This window comes from Microtus ochrogaster, chromosome 10 (assembly GCF_000317375.1).
Source record: "Microtus ochrogaster isolate Prairie Vole_2 chromosome 10, MicOch1.0, whole genome shotgun sequence".
NCBI classification, from domain to species: Eukaryota; Metazoa; Chordata; class Mammalia; order Rodentia; family Cricetidae; genus Microtus; species Microtus ochrogaster.
Genome location: NC_022016.1, coordinates 56,237,983 through 56,253,496, shown reverse-complemented (window position 1 = coordinate 56,253,496; position 15,514 = coordinate 56,237,983). Strand labels below are relative to the sequence as shown.

Below are 15,514 nucleotides of genomic sequence, written 5' to 3'. Positions count from 1 at the left end.
CTTGGTTATCCTCCCTCCCGTTGGGTGCTGGCTCTCATGACCACTGTCCGTCACCGCATCAGCAATGGTCTCCTTTTATTCCTTTGCTTTCTGTCCCACCCTAACTTTCCTATGACATGGCATCCATTAATCACCTCAGTTCATCCTCCTCCAAGTTCTGTGGCCCCCCCACTCGCCTTGGGCTACTATCTGTTCTACTACCACTCCCCCAAACTGTCCATTTCGTCCCATTCTGGGGGGGGGGGGGCATCTCTTATTTTGCTTGGTTGGTCTCATATTTCTCCTGGCTCATTTATGACCTGCATGTCAAATTCTGAACTTCCATTCTAAACTTAAAATCTAGATAACTGCTCCTTAGTGGCAATGTCTCAAAAAGCATCCTGCCCTTGTTATGACCCTCCGTGCAGTCTCCTGCCTCCTGCACTCTTGTGTTAGGGGATCACACCCTCGTGAGAAAGCCTAACCCATAGAGGTATGGTAGACCTTGCCCCCCCCTTTAGTTCTTGGCAAGCCTGTGGCTTGTTCCTACATCAGACCGCTCACATCTTCCTGGTTCCCTCCATCCCCCCTTTCCTGGACTCAGTATAGGATACCATCTCCCACCAACACAGAGGCTCCACGGAAGCAAAGCTCATTTCTCTTCTGGTCCCTGTTGTGTTCTCCACTACTCAAGTGCCCACACTAGGCTGACAGTCCCAATATTTCTTGAGTAAATGAATTCAAATCCTCTCCTGACTTCTAGCTAGCTGATCCTAGACCATTCCCCAGACAGGGGGCAGAGTGAGCTTTCTCACGTATAGGTGTCTACTGCTGAGTAACGTAGAATCTTTTATCAGCTTCCCATTCCTGACCATCTAGAGTTCAGTATCCCACAGAGATGGCACAGGCCCTTTCTTGGGCTGTTCATGCCCCATCAGAGCCATTTCCAGCCTCATCTCTTGCCACTTGGAGAAAGTGCTTGAACTTGCAGAAGGAAAGTATCAAAGAGGTGAGGACCCCTGGAGCCTGTGTGTGTGTCTCAGACACACCACTTCTGAGCTCTGTGTAGACAGATATGTCTTTGTGCCTGTTTCCTCTTTTTAAATGGGAGGGAAAAAATACCTTCTATTAGAAACACTGGAAGGATAACATGGGTTAATCTATAAAATGTTCACAGTGGCCACGGGCTGGAGTCAGTGTGCAAATAGCTAGTTTCATAAAGGGAAGTTGGTTGTGATGACGATGACTCATTTGGTAGTTTTGTTCACCACACAACCCTGCATCCGCCACTCGACCTGGCCTCTTCCCTCCACCCAGAGGGCCCTTCGTCTCCTTCTCACTGCCAAGCCTTTTCCTGCTGGCTCCTCTGTGGTCTTAGGCCTCAGCACAGAAAGCATCTTCTCCGAGAAGCTCTCTGTGATCCAGGACTGGGATTCCATGATATGAGTGAGACACTTGCCTTAGGCACATAGTTTGAGAGTGGGGCCCCAAACTCCAATTTTAAGATAAATAGCATTTAAGACAATATTTTTAAAATCAAGATTAACATAAAATAGTCATGGCTTTAAAAAAAAATTGTGTTGTAATAATCAGTGTAGAAGACGCTGGCACAGGCCCCAGCACACAGCAGGTGCAAATATATTCCTGTGATTGTTTGTTGATAGGGAGGAATTAAGCAGGTGTTGTTATGTGCAAAGAGATTTGAGTACACAGTGGGGGACGAGAAGACCACCACATCCCCAAATGCATACTCTCTTGAGGCAGGCAGACCCACAGACAAGCTAATGGCAGAGACTCAGTCAGATGTACGGCACACATATATTTTTGTATGACGGGACCTCAATAGGGAACCTTAAATATGGGCTCTGTCTTCAGATGGCCAGGTAGTGTTTACTGCCACTGCCCTCAGTTCTTACATCACAGATAGCATGTTTGAGGACACCGAGAGAAGGTGGATTCTGCAGCTTGTTTCTTCAGATCCCTTTGCCACAGGGGGGCTTCTTCCTGTCCTGAAGATGACTGGAGCTCTGGAATCTGAAGCAAACTCCCACTTCCTTGGAATGATTCAGGGTGGCGCTATCCCTATCCCTCAGCATACACAAAGCCAGCTGCAAGGAAACATGTGTATATAAGTCCAGCCAGTGTGTGTGTGTGTGTGTGTGTGTGTGTGTGTGTGTATGATGAGGCGGGGACAATTGAGATTTGGATGAACTGACCTGACTTGTACTGGAGATCCCTTGGTACTCTCGTATGGTCATACTGATCCCTAGTTTCAATGATCCTTGATGTTTGACTTGGAAGACACACACACACACACACACACACACACACACACACACGGTCCCTGTACAGCATCCTTTGTCCTGCCTCCTCTCAGTGGTTTGGGGGATAATATGAACTATGAAGGTGACAGTCAGGAGCCTCTGAGCCTTTACAGCTCCGATCAGCACAGAGAAACAGCTCACAGCAGGAAAGCTTTTGCAGAATCACAGTGACTTCTGGAAACCTGGGCTACTGACCACCCATAATGGCATCCACTGAAAAGGCAGGTCCTTTCTTCCTGAGAGTCCTGGGAAGCTCTCCAACTCTCCCGGGGTGACTCCAGGCCCTGCTTTCCCAAACCTCATGTCTCTTGCTGTCTCCTTCCACTGTCTGACACTTTCTCAATGGCTTCCTGTCCCCTGGTAGGCCATCTTCCTCCCGAGATGGCGCTCCTCCCCCATCCCCTCTCACAGCACAGAGCAAGGTGACTCAGGAACCTCTAAAGACACAGCCAGGGCAGACTCCTTACCAAAGCCCCTGGGCCCTGGCTCACTCCCAGGGCCGAGCCCATCTCTTAGGACTGAGACAAGCTGACTCACCAATTGGCTCGATCAAACTTTAAGTATACTTAATGAGTCGTTTGTTTCTTTTATCTGCTACTGTCTCAAACTGAATCTACAAAATATATGTATCTCAAGAGTGCTTCTGCATTGTCGGAAGGCAGCCAGCATTGATTCCCACTTACTCTGGTTTACGAGGAGGACAGATTTCACAGGACCGCAGCTTCTTGCTTGGTCTAGCTGGCCTTCGCCACTCAGACGGACCTTTCTGAAAATCTCCCCAGCAGTGTGCACAGTCAGACCAAAAAGTGCAACTGGGGCAGAATGTCTCCAAATGCTGGGACATACTAGCTCCTGGATTGGTGCATGACAGGATGCAGTCAGAGGATGGGAGAGTTATTTTGTCCTAGGATGTATTGGATAGTGCCCACCTTGACGGGGCTCCATCCATGAAGCTCAAGTCAAATTGAACCAGACGCAGATGTCTCTCAAGGCTCCCTCTCAGCAACCGGCTTCGGTTAGCCAGGGTACTGTCCCCAAAGTCCCGCAACCTCCCCCAAGCAATACCAACCAGATGGAGGACTCCCAAGTGTTCAAACACACGAGCCTGCAAGAGAAAGTTCATACCCAAGACGTTAACACCCACCTTTCATGAACGAAAATATCCAAGTATCTGGGGTACAGTGTGTGGACACAGAGTCAGGGGCATTGAGAACAGAAGGCCCTCTCATCTTAGGGTATCGTCTTATAGGATTTATGAATCCCATGCCCTGACGCATGGTAGGAGGGTAACAGAGCATGCCCTGGGGAACCTATGCCTCCAGGACAGATGTAAAGTCATCTCTCTTTTTTTTCTCTCTTGTTTTTTTTTTTTTTTTTTTTTTTTTTTTTTTTTTTTTTTGGGTTTTTTTTTTTTTTTTTTTTTTTTTTTGTCTTGTTTTTCAGAGATTGAGCAGGGCAGTTGCGGAGACCCCGGCATACCCGCCTACGGCCGGAGAGAAGGCTCTCGCTTTCGCCACGGTGACACACTCAAGTTTGAATGTCAGCCTGCCTTTGAGCTGGTGGGGCAGAAATCAATCACGTGCCAAAAGAATAACCAGTGGTCGGCTAAGAAGCCAGGCTGTGTGTGTAAGTGAGCAGGGGTGGCCACGGATGGGCTCCCCAGAGAGGCAGGCTAGATCCCTAGCTAAGGCCCCGTCTTTGAAAACCTCCAGTGGGTACCCACAGCTCTTTCTGGGTGGTTTCTCTTATTCCTAGGAAGGTGGCTATCTGGGTTCCCACATCTAATGTAGGCTCCAGCTCTTGACCTTTGGAGAACCTTCTTTGATAGAGCAGGACCTTTGATGGTAATCCTTAAAGCAAATTAGAGATCACTGAGCATGGCCCTTGAAGGTCAGACCAAGACATCCCTCCTTATTCTTGTCACCGCTGTGACACCATGCATTGTGGGCTGGGCAAGATGGCTCTAAGTTGGTAGATGGTGTACCATCCTTGGCGTGCTGCGAGGATCCGAGGCTATGATCGCTGCCTCGTGTGTGGCTTTAGGGAGGGAGGAGGGCTCCAGCTATCCTTGCATGGCTGATCTTTTGGGGAGTTGAGTAGTCTGTTCCATGAAGATACTCAAGGAAGCCCGCCATCTTTCTTCTTGTGTGTGCTGGACATACTTTGCGGCATCACGAACATCAGGAGTCGCAGTGAGAGTCTAAGTGTGAGGGGCTGATGTGGCAAGGGGAAGCCACACAGCCGGTATTGGGAGGTCTGAGGTTCTAACTTCTCTGGTTGTCGCCTCTTCTTGTCCTGGCTCTCAACACTCAACTCTTCTGGCTCTTTCTTTGAAATCTCAGGGAAGGGCACTTGACCTGATCCTCCGATCCTCTGCCCACCTTAGCGGGCATTTCAGGACCTCTGAACACTGTATGCCACAGACTGAGAGCCCCTGGGGGCTGGGGGTGGGAGAACCTAGTAAACAGTTGACATCCCTGCAATGAGAATGGGTCGGTGATCTGGGTCATACCACAGTGATTACACTGCTCAAACTGAAAATAATTACTTTGACAAAGCATTTTCTATGTCTGATAAGTTTATGCAAAAATTCTTCTGAGGTTTAAAGATCAAATCACTTCTAGATCCACATGGAATCACTCTCAGTGGAAAAAGAAATCAAATTGCATTGTATCGGCCCAGCTCTGCTCCCGATGTAGGTGGGAAAGAGCAGACTGTCTCTTTGTTGGCGCCATTGAGTGCTAGGAGCCCTGGGGATGCAAGGATCAGGGATAGGTAGTAGGGATAGCTCAGAGTAAGCAACCACAAGTTCTGACAGCACAGTTGAACCGAGCTAGACAAAGGGGAACAGAGTAGGCCATGCCATCTCTCAGGTTCTACCTAAGATGAAAAGGCCCAGACAGTGGGCTTCCCACAGGCATCATGGAGCTTAATTTTTGAAATTTATCTTGATAAAATGAAGCAGAAAACACTGGAAGAAGGGGATCTTCATGGGCATGAGCCTGGGAAGATCAAATTTGGAAGGACCCCACAAACCAAAACAAATCGTGGTTAGCAAGGGGAAAGGTGGCAGTAACCACTGGAGGCCTCCGGGAAAGTACCTGATGCTGTGCTTCTGGGGAGTCATTCTAGAATGTTTTTCTAGAGCCTTCTCTAAGGGCTGAACCTCTTGAGGTGCTGCCCTGCAGGCCCTTCATCTCCAGAAGCAGCGTGCTGAACTCTGTTTACAAATAGCTGAGAATTGGAGGACCAGGCTATACTGGCAGCGGTGAGTCCAGCCTGTGCTCTCTGTTGTTTGGAGCAGAGATGAAGGACCCAGGGCTTTTGATAAGAACCACAAAGCAGTCACTCTGGGCAGCTGGCATGCCATGGTCTCTGGAAAGTTCTAAGATGGGAGAGGACACTGTATTCTTCAGTCACTCCCATCAGTTCCTGTGTCTGCTCACTTGGGTCTAGAAGAACACAGCTTGAGACCCAGTGAGGTTGGCGTGAGTAGAGGAGGGCAGGCCCAACCAGCTCTCTCCACAGAGCAAGCCCCTCTTTGTACCTCATGAGCACAAGGGGCTGCCCTCTCTCTGCTGTCTGACGAATCCCCAGTCTCTAAGCTCCTGCTTCCACGGGCCCTGGCTTTGCCCCTGTGGAGCTCAAGGTCTGGTAATGAAAGAACGGCGATGAGATTAGTCAACGATCAATGTCTAGAGACCCAGTTCTTGCCTCTAGCTGAGCTTCCCAAGTGCAGCCAGGGCATCTTCTTTCTCTCTAGGTATTTGCTGACCCAACAGGATAGCTCCCCATTGTCCAGGGTAGCTCCACATTCTCACTTCCCAGAGTCTACCTCTCCAGGGTCATATGGATGGCCAAAGATAACTGTAGCACGAGAGGCCTCCACACTTTCCATGGCGAATGCTTGGAAACTGGTCCACAAACTGGGTCATCACAGCGCAGGTCATACTTTGACTGAGAGGTGTTCCTGCTTCCTGCTCTAGATCAAACACTCCATAGTTTCTGATCAATAGAAACGGGACAGCGTCTATAAATGTCCATAAAACTAGAACGTAGTAAAGTCGCCTGTCTGTAGCGTAGAGTGCTCCTTAACATACACACAAAAGCACCTCCGGCAGAAGGCTCGTCTGGAGACTCACCCCCACGTTCGTCACAGCTCACATCCACACGGCACTTCGCTAAACAGTGTTGCTCTCACATTCAGAGGAGTTAGAAAGGGACCAGGGAAATCCTTTTTGCTGGCTGAAATGTCTTAGAATGATTGTTCAAAGCAGTGTGAAGCGCTGCCCTGTTCTTCAGGGGAAGCGTTGCCTTCAAAACGTCCCCTTCCTGGGGAGTTGGCCTGCCAGGTCCACACACAGCCACTCCCCCTTCGTACTTGTGCACTGAGCACTTGCCGCAGTGAGCAACAGCTTCAGCATGGCTCCCCGGCTGCTGAGATGCCCTTGCAGTGGTGGGTGCTCCGCAGACCATCTTTCCCCCTCTAGGATAGCAGCAGGATAATGCCTCTCACATTGAAGGGCTCCATCTGAGCACACAGAGCCAGCTCCTTTCCTCTCTTGGCCTCCTCAGACAGTCCTCCTCCACAGGGACCCCTATATCAGCCCAGAGGAGAAGCACTCTCCATCCAGTCAGCCATGCTGACTGTCTGCCCCCAGCCAAGTGCCAGACTCAGGGTTTCCGGGCTGTTCTCTTCCATCTCTGCTTAGGGAGTTGTTCACCATAGCTGTCCTGAGGACAGGGCTGTGGCAAGGAAACTTGTATACCTTACCTTTCAGAGTCTCTGTTTGTTTTAGCATCATCTTTACTAGAGATACGCTTCTGTGCATCTTTAGGCAGACAGTCAGTCATTGCCTTTCCAGAGAGACAGTGGGAAGGAAGATACAAATCACTCTGAGGGTGGTTTGCATAGTCCTTGATGCTTTGTTGACAGGCTAGCGGAGTACTTCACACTTCATAAGGAAGGCAGGAAACCAATTATCAGTCCATTAGCAGCCACTTTCCAGAGAAGTTGCCAAACAGCTTCTGGCCAGGAGCACACAGAACCCCGGTTCTCCTCGCCCGCCCATTTCCTGAAGCCCATAAGAGCGTGTGAATCCTAATTGCGGCCGTCTTAATATATAGGGTGCATGTGTGAAATGAGAAGGAGGGGTCTCCTGGGATGTATGCAGTTCGAACTAGGCATCAAGAGCAAAGTCGTGAGGGTTCAATCAGGGAGAATGGAACCCTTGGGTGCTAGAGAAGATCCCATAGAGGATGCTGGGATTGAACTTGGCTTTGAAGATAGGAAAGAGGGGAAGACAGGGTTGCTATGCAAAATAGCCCTCTCCTGGTATCTGCCTGCCCTTTCCTCAGTTTGCACCCAACCCCCCATCCCACCTCCATGCTGAAGAAAGGACTGGACTAGATCATGGGGCCATCATAACGAAGACTTTTCAGCTGTTAGGTTAGTTACTCCTGATTTTTCAGGTCCTGTAATGTTGGTCTTTATCCCAGAGAACTGTCAGGTCTTGTAGATTGCTTTAGTGGCATCTCTGCCCTCTACCACACTGAACACCAGTGCTGCACACTCCACACACCAGCTGGGACAACCAAAATCTTCTCTAGACACTGGCAGGTATTCCTTGGTGGTAAACCTATCCCAGATAAAGACCCATGTTCTTGGGTAGCTTAGTCTTGTCTCAAGGCGTCCCCTGCCTTTGGGGGGCTGTGGTTAAAGTCTGAAGCATCCTGATGATGAGGGACCATGTGGCAGGGAGGGGGCTGGTTTTGTGTTAGCTTGTTTCATGTTGTTGGGAAGATGGGACCCTTCCTCGCGGTGTTGCAGAGTGTTTCTTCCCTCTGATTATAGAGGAGAAAAGCAAGTTCAGGCGTGGGAAATGTACTCATCTGGAGGCTATGCAGCCACCACACATTCCCAGCATCCGAGGGCTCGCCTGAGGAGCAGGGACAAATACTTAGGATAAGGTCCAAGGCTGGGTTTCCCAGGAGGTAACTGCTGGGTACGGAGTGCGGCACATCCGTGAAGGGATAGGTCCTGGGGGAGCAGCACTGGACCCTTTTCCTCACCTCCGCTTCCCATTCCTTCCATTGGTCACGTTTCCATCCATCTTCATGTTCTGTCTGAGCAGCTCTCTGTGTCCAAAGTCCATGGCACCAGAGGGTATGTGTCTGTTCCCAATCGCGTTCTAAACTGGAGCATCCTGGGGGTGACTGCTTTCGCTGAAGGGTGACCTCCGCCCATACCACCTGCTGCAATGTCCAGAAGCTCCCACAACTCAGGGGACAACACCCAATGCAAGACTTTAGTACAGTGTAGAATTTTTTACGCTTTTGTAAATGGGATGATTTAAATACAATTTTCAAAATTTAAAGAACGCATTCCCAATCTCCCTCCCCTAAAAGTGAAAAGCTGTTTCACAATTTCACAGGGATCCACATCTGAAGGTTGGTCTTTCCTTCCCTTCTCGCCTTGCTGGTGGTCTCAGTCACATTGGGCGTACCATTTTGCATGCTATGTTTCAAAGTCCACACCACGTTGTATCCCTTACCAGGCAGCTACGTGTCTTTCACGCTTACCTTTTCTAAACCCGTGGCATAGTCTGTTTGGTGAATGGGCCAAGCCTCATGGTACCATTTATGTTCAATTGTTTTATCTCTGACTGTAAGAAAATCCTCATGCATGTGACTTCCTGTGATCAGACCAGTAGATGAAGATCTGTATACCTCTCTATGAATATACGCTGTTGTGTGACTCTCCAGACCCCAAGTATCATTCATACCCATTCATAATGCCAGGAGCAAAATCTATAAGCTTAAGTTCGCTAGATGTGTGGTCTTCCCATCCAGAAATGTGGCGTCTCATTCTGGGCTCATCTGCCTTCACATTTTCAGAGAGAACAACTTCGTGTCTTTCCTCCTGTAGGTGACATATGCAATAGCTTGTCACCTTTAACAGCCCCATTATACCTCCATATTTGTGTGGCCTTTGTAGATGTGAGAATTTAATAACTCTATATTGAATGGACCCTATAGCATTTATCAGTTGATTGCTGGGGACTCCCAAGATTATGGTAAGGGCTGCGAACCCAGGAGTAAGGGGGACAAGGCTTGACCCCCAGAAACTCTCTCTGTGGAAGACAGACCCAATTATGTGAATTGAAGTTGTCCCTGTATGTCAGATTTTTTTCAAGCAGAGATCTTGGTGAGGCAGGCGCACTCAAATTGTCTCTGTGTGAGTCTCATTTACTAGTCTACGTGTAGCGGCCACTGCCACAGATGCAGACTGCAGTGGTCCTCTCATCCCAGAGCGGATGGGATGTCATCCCTGTTAGAAGACCTGACTTTAGAATGCAGGGGCAGAATAGGGACCATGATGGAAAAGAAGGCATCAGTGTCATGGAGTCCCAGAGGACCCATGTCACATGTGCAAAGGGGGGACGTCCCATGGGAACACACACACAAATGCAAGCACCTGAATGAATTCGTGCACATATAAGCACATGCCTGTTCATCTACGCACACACGTGTGCATATCAGCATACATCCATATGGAAGCACGCATGCGTACAAGCATGCACACCTATGTACAAATGCACATGCACGCACATGCTTATTAATGTTGATATGCACACCCCTACACGCACATACACACTCATGCTTGTGAATGGGTGCTTGTGTCTGCAGGGTTTCCTAGAGTGGAAGGCTGCTGTAGGCACATGTGAGGGGCAGTGGGATCTAATGGCAGTAAAGTCTGGCAAGAGCTTTGGACTCCCTTTTGGAGCAGGTATGAAAGAGTTGATAGGGGGATCCTGGAATTTCCATCTTGGTCACTAGACAAGGGCACCAGCCCTGGATCCAGCCCAACAGAGGACAGTCCTGGGCCCTCGTGTGCAGTTCCAGGAGGCTGCCATTTTCCTTTGCAGGAGGAAGGCGCTCTTCTGTTGTATGGAGTGAAGCCCCGCGTGGCCTTCACTCCACACTCTACCAATCTTCATTGTCTTTGTGTTTGGCTGTTTTGCGTTGTAAAGTTGTTTTACATCCCCATGTAGACAAATTCCCCAATATTTGTGGTTTCTTTCCAAAGCTGACAGAGTTATCATTCTGTCATGGATCCGAGAGACGCTCTGTCCTATTTTTAGCTATCTGTCGGGGGTTGGATTTTAAGCTGTAATCGTTAATCCATCTGGAGTGTATTTGGATGAGTGTGTAATATTGTCCAAACTCTTAGGCAGGCTTCCAACTTAATTTTTAAGTAATTCTCTTCCCTTGTGATCTGAGGGAGATAGATTGTTTCCTCGTGCTCTGAATCCTCAAATGTAGCTAAGGCTCTTCCCTAGGCCACCCTTTGTTCCGCTACTCTGTGTCTATCTCGGCCCTGGTACTGAATAATTTTAATTGTTGTTTTATAATATGTTTTAATATCTAGAACAGCTAAAATCGACTCCTTCCTCTCTTAATTATTTTCTCTTTCAGAGTAGTCATTGTTATTCGCATCTGTTTGTTGTTCAAGATTAATTTTAGAATCACTTTGTCAGAATAAAAATAAAAGCCTACTGGGATTTTGTGTGTGCGCGCCTGTTAAACTATAAATTAACTTGAAGAAAGTAGACACTTTGCTAATACACAGCTTCGCACCTAGACACTGGCATGTCTCTTTTGCTTCTTCTTCTTCTTGCATTTGTCTAAATATAACAGCTCTGTTGTTTGCTGTATACAGGCCACATCCATAACTCCTTACCTGCCTTCTTCCTGGCAGGTGCTTTGAGCATGACATTGCCTGCCTCTGCACCACGCCCAGACGACACTGCCTACCTATGCCCCATGCCCAGATAACCCACCTACCTCTGTACCGTGCACCATGCCCAGATGAAATTTACCCTTCATTGTTCCCAACTGACTGTAGCCAGCACCTGGTATTCCCCTGTAAAGATACAATCCCAAATTTTCCCATTTCAAACTGCCTTTCCCTTGGCCCAGAGAAGATGATCACAATAGCAAGAGCCCTCAGAAATTGCATTTTTCAAATGCTCGGAGCCGGGGTTGGGATGGGCCAAGATCTGAAAGTGTCAACCTCTGTGTGGGGTATAACTCTCCTGAGGATCTCTGTGATGGGGCAAGAGCTGCCATGAGAGCTGTATGAGCTTCCTCAGCTCAAGGAAACATCCTCAGCCCTCAAGGCTTCCATCAAGGTCCCACTGACCTCAGAGGACCTGAGGAAATAAGCCAGGAGCTTCAGGAGTTCTAGGGTACCCCTCCCTCTATCATCTGGTCCTCAAAAACTTGGCAACTAAGAACCTGTGACTTGGCCTTGCTAGAGATACGCAGAGTGGGAATGCTTGTAGGCTGGGGATATGGAGAGTGGGCCACCAGAGATTCAGGACGTGCGATGTCTGTTTATCACGGCGCTGGAAATGGGTATGGTGGCCATGGCTGTGAAGCACCGTGATGCCCTGAGGTCAACCTGGATAAGGCACGACAGAGCTGAGAAAGCCCAAGGTTGAAGGGATTGACTCTGGGTAAAAAGCTAGCTCATGCTGGTCACCGCCAGCATTGTCAAGGAGTCAACACTGTCAGACCAGGCCAGATCTGTGTTGGAATAGGCATTATGGGGAGAGGAGACTTCTGGGTAATAGAGTCTACCCCTGCAGCATGTATCCATCTACCAGGCAGGGGCCACAGTGACAGAAAAGTACATTGCTGTGAGCAGAAACTGAGAAGTCAAGAACCAGCTCAAGGGCCCCAGTGTTGGCTGGGATATAGTGCTGAGGAAGGGTCATCAAGAGAGGGACAGAGAACCTGTGGGTATGTTGTGCTCTCCCACACACACCAGATGCCAACGCTGGAACCATCCTACACCTCAGTCACTGATGTGTAGGAATGGAATAGTCTGGTCAATGTAAGCTTGGCTTAGAATCTGGCTCTAAATAGTAGATCTGTGGGACGCAGGTACGGAGCCGGCCAGGGGCAGAGAAGGCAAAGGCTCTTGGTGGATGCTCCCTGCATGCGTTCTATTAGAATGGCCAAGGAGGTAGCATCCGGCCAGTATGGATCCTGCATCTATCTCTTGTTACACTCTCTACTCTTTTTTTGGAGGGGGGAGGGGTTGTTTGTTTGTTTAAATAAATACTTTGTGTGTTAAAGAGGTGTCTGTTCAGTCTAAAACAGACCCAAACCCAGCTCATTATTAGCATCACACATGAACATTTTAAAACACGAAATTCCTGGTCTCGTTCTCTGAAATTTCTTGTTCACTGAACCCAGGAATTATAGTTCTAGAATGTTCCTATGTGATCTAAATATTAAGATTTCTGAAGCACTAACGTGAAACACCTAGTGTGTGTCAGCCGCTTAGGGATTTTTATGGCGTTTTCTGAGATGTTTGGTCACATGCTGAGATGGCAGCTTGTGAGGCGTGGCACCGTGAACACATGAAGTGATATATTATGATCGGACATCGGGACTGGCCAGGCGTCCGCTGTCATAGTGATCACAGTCTCCTGGAGTCTACGGACTATTAGCTGCACGTTGGTATCCTAGCAAGGACAGGATGAACGGCACCATGCTTGGACCTCACATTTTGTAGTGGTTTTCGGCTTTCCTCTCGTTTCAATGTAGCAGGATGGTTGCAGAGGGTTTCTGCTCACTGAGTGCTATGCTGGAAGGGGGCGTAGAGGGGATGCTTCTCCCATGGTCCTCCAGGAGCCCTTGGCTGTTTGGTGAGCACACGCTTTTATGACAAAGCGATCTCCAAATTAATTACACCGATCTATGTGGTCACCAGGAAGGGAGGAAGCATGTTGCAGTTAGCTGCAAAGCTTCCAAAGTCTTCTCGGAAGATTGTGACACAGTGAAAATCCATCCCATTCCCAGAATCCATCCAGAACTAAAGTGAGAACCTGGCTGGATCCAGAACCTGGTCTAGACTTTTAGGAAGGAGCGTCTGGGTACAACAGGGACTGGGGAAATTGACCAGGCTGTGGTATCTAGCCATGTGCAGTCACCTGGCCTGGTGGCGCAATGGGCTATCACCGTCAACTCCCACTTGTGCCTCCAAGCTGTGACAGCAAGCCAGCAGGCCTCTCCTCTCTGTCAGATGCCCAGGACTCCGGCTGTGCCTTCTCCTTGAGCACCCCGGCTTCTGACTCAGAAAGCTGTGGCGGCATCTGCCGAGCTTCCCAGGCCAGCATTTGTTCTCACAGCTTCTGTGTTGGAACTGGGGTTTGAGGCTCTGTTGGTGCCCATTCCCGGCTCTTTGAGCCCCTGGGAGAATTCGTCATCAGCCTGGGATATAAGTGCAGCCTTCCTGGTTGTGGGTTTCTTCAGGCTCTGTGGTGCTCAGGAAGGTTTAATTCGCCTGTCTGTGGGAGCCTCTTGTTTATCGTTGTCCCTCCAGCTCTCATGCGTAACGGTCATCTTGTAGGTAGGGCGGTCACGGGATGGGATTTCCGCAGCAGGGCTGCTAGCTCTCCCGCTCTGTGTGAACTCCAGTGAGGCTCCACAGAGGACTTAGAGTACAAGATTTCTCAGGCTGTGTGTTCCTCTGTGTGCCCGTCTTTTGGGGGTAAATGCACCTCCATGTGATCATGCTAAATGACCCTCCGTTTTCTTCGCCAGTCTTCACTGGGCGGCAACTTGAGGCATGCCTGGATGAGGTCATCTCTGGACCCCACGAAGGTCCCTGCCGAAACTACCTTGGGGAACATGTCAGACTATGACAGAGCTCAGCTCTTGGGGATGAGGACAGACCTGAAGGCCTGAGAGCCACAGGAACCCGGGCTTACGGCACCATTTGAGCTGTCGGAGATGTAGCCACTCCCTGTGTTGAATTCCTCTAAGTTCAGGAGACAACATAGATTGGTATTGTCTCCGCCCTGATCCTGGGCCTGACTTCCCAGGATAATAGGAACTAAAGCTAACTCTAGAAGGACCCCAAAAGGCCAGCTGGCACCTGCTCATGGAACAAAGATATAAAACAGAGTCACCCCGAGTTCTTAAAGGTTGGGCCAGGTAGCTGTGGTCAGAGGTGAGACACGCTTGTGAACAGCCATCGCTGGGGACAGAAGAACTGAATGCTTGGGTACCATGCTTCATCCCGTGTGTCTCAGTTCCTCGGAATCGCACGGGAGACTCTAGACTTGGAACACACGCCGCTCCAGTCCAGATTATGTAGTCCGTCATCCCAAGAAAGCTGACAGGGCATCCTTTACGTCAGTTTCCACCCAAGAGGTGCACCACCTGTAAGTGGGTTCATATGGAATCTTCTAGATATGGATTGACCGCGGAGGAGTGTTAAAACCCTGGGTTTGAGGTCTGGCTTGGTAGCGGCTATGTTACAGGGAGGGTGGGAGACCTGCGTCTCTTATTGCCTTGCTTCGACAATCGTGGTTGAGACCAGCAGAGTTGCTGGGAGAAAGTGTGAGGGTAGACCCTGCCTTGAGACACTGACCTAGGCCACATGCCTTGTTTCAAACGTCAGCAGGAACTGAATTCACCCTCCTAAGCAGTCTGTCCTTTGCAACCAGGCCCCAATGACTTATAAGCTACGGCTTACAAGTCATTGGTCTGTTCTTAGACATGTAAAAACAGATTCAGTAGGTGTAAAATGCAAAACTCTCCTCCCAGTCCCTCAGCAGGAAAACTGACACCCCAACCCATGCTGTTTAGGGCTCACAAGCTCCACGTAATTCTCCAAAGAAGTCATGGTCTGCTTTCAAGCTTAAAACTGAGACCCCAGAGTTCAGACTCAGCTGCTTAGCCAGGCATATTGATCAAGGTACCTTCTGCATGCGTCGTCTCACGGGCTGCCAGATTTCGTCATCTTAGCTGGTAGCACGAAGCCTCAGCTAGCATCTGGAAACTCAATAGCGGAGTTGGGGGGGCTGGCTATGCTGGGGGACTGGAGGTGAGGCTAAGCACCAGGACCGACCAGGTGGGCTGGATTGTGCAGATGTGACAAGAAGCTGCCCGACTTCAGAATATCCCCCAGATCATACCCTAGAGGTGGTGTTGATAAGGGACACGTGTTCAATAGCAAGAACCTAGCCGGTCTCAAAGGAACCCTGGGAACAAAGGTCAAGAACCTAATTGCCAGACCCAACTGGAAAAGCTTCAGTGTAGGGCTGGGCGCAAGTGGTGAGTGAGGACCATGGACCAGAACACTGCTGCTACAAAATGAAGGGTAACTGGTGACTGGGGTGAAAGGGATC

At 49.3% G+C, this 15,514-nt stretch overlaps 1 protein-coding gene across 1 annotated transcript in view; it reads left to right on the top strand.

The window, feature by feature from the left end:
• LOC101999605 (CUB and sushi domain-containing protein 2) overlaps positions 1 to 15,514 on the top strand; it is a 514,736-nt gene that overhangs the window by 333,870 nt on the left and 165,352 nt on the right. The window contains exon 13 of the mRNA XM_026782281.1: positions 3,747 to 3,929. Within this exon, the coding sequence (XP_026638082.1) occupies positions 3,747 to 3,929 (183 nt within the window). The remainder of the gene's footprint in view (positions 1 to 3,746; positions 3,930 to 15,514) is intronic.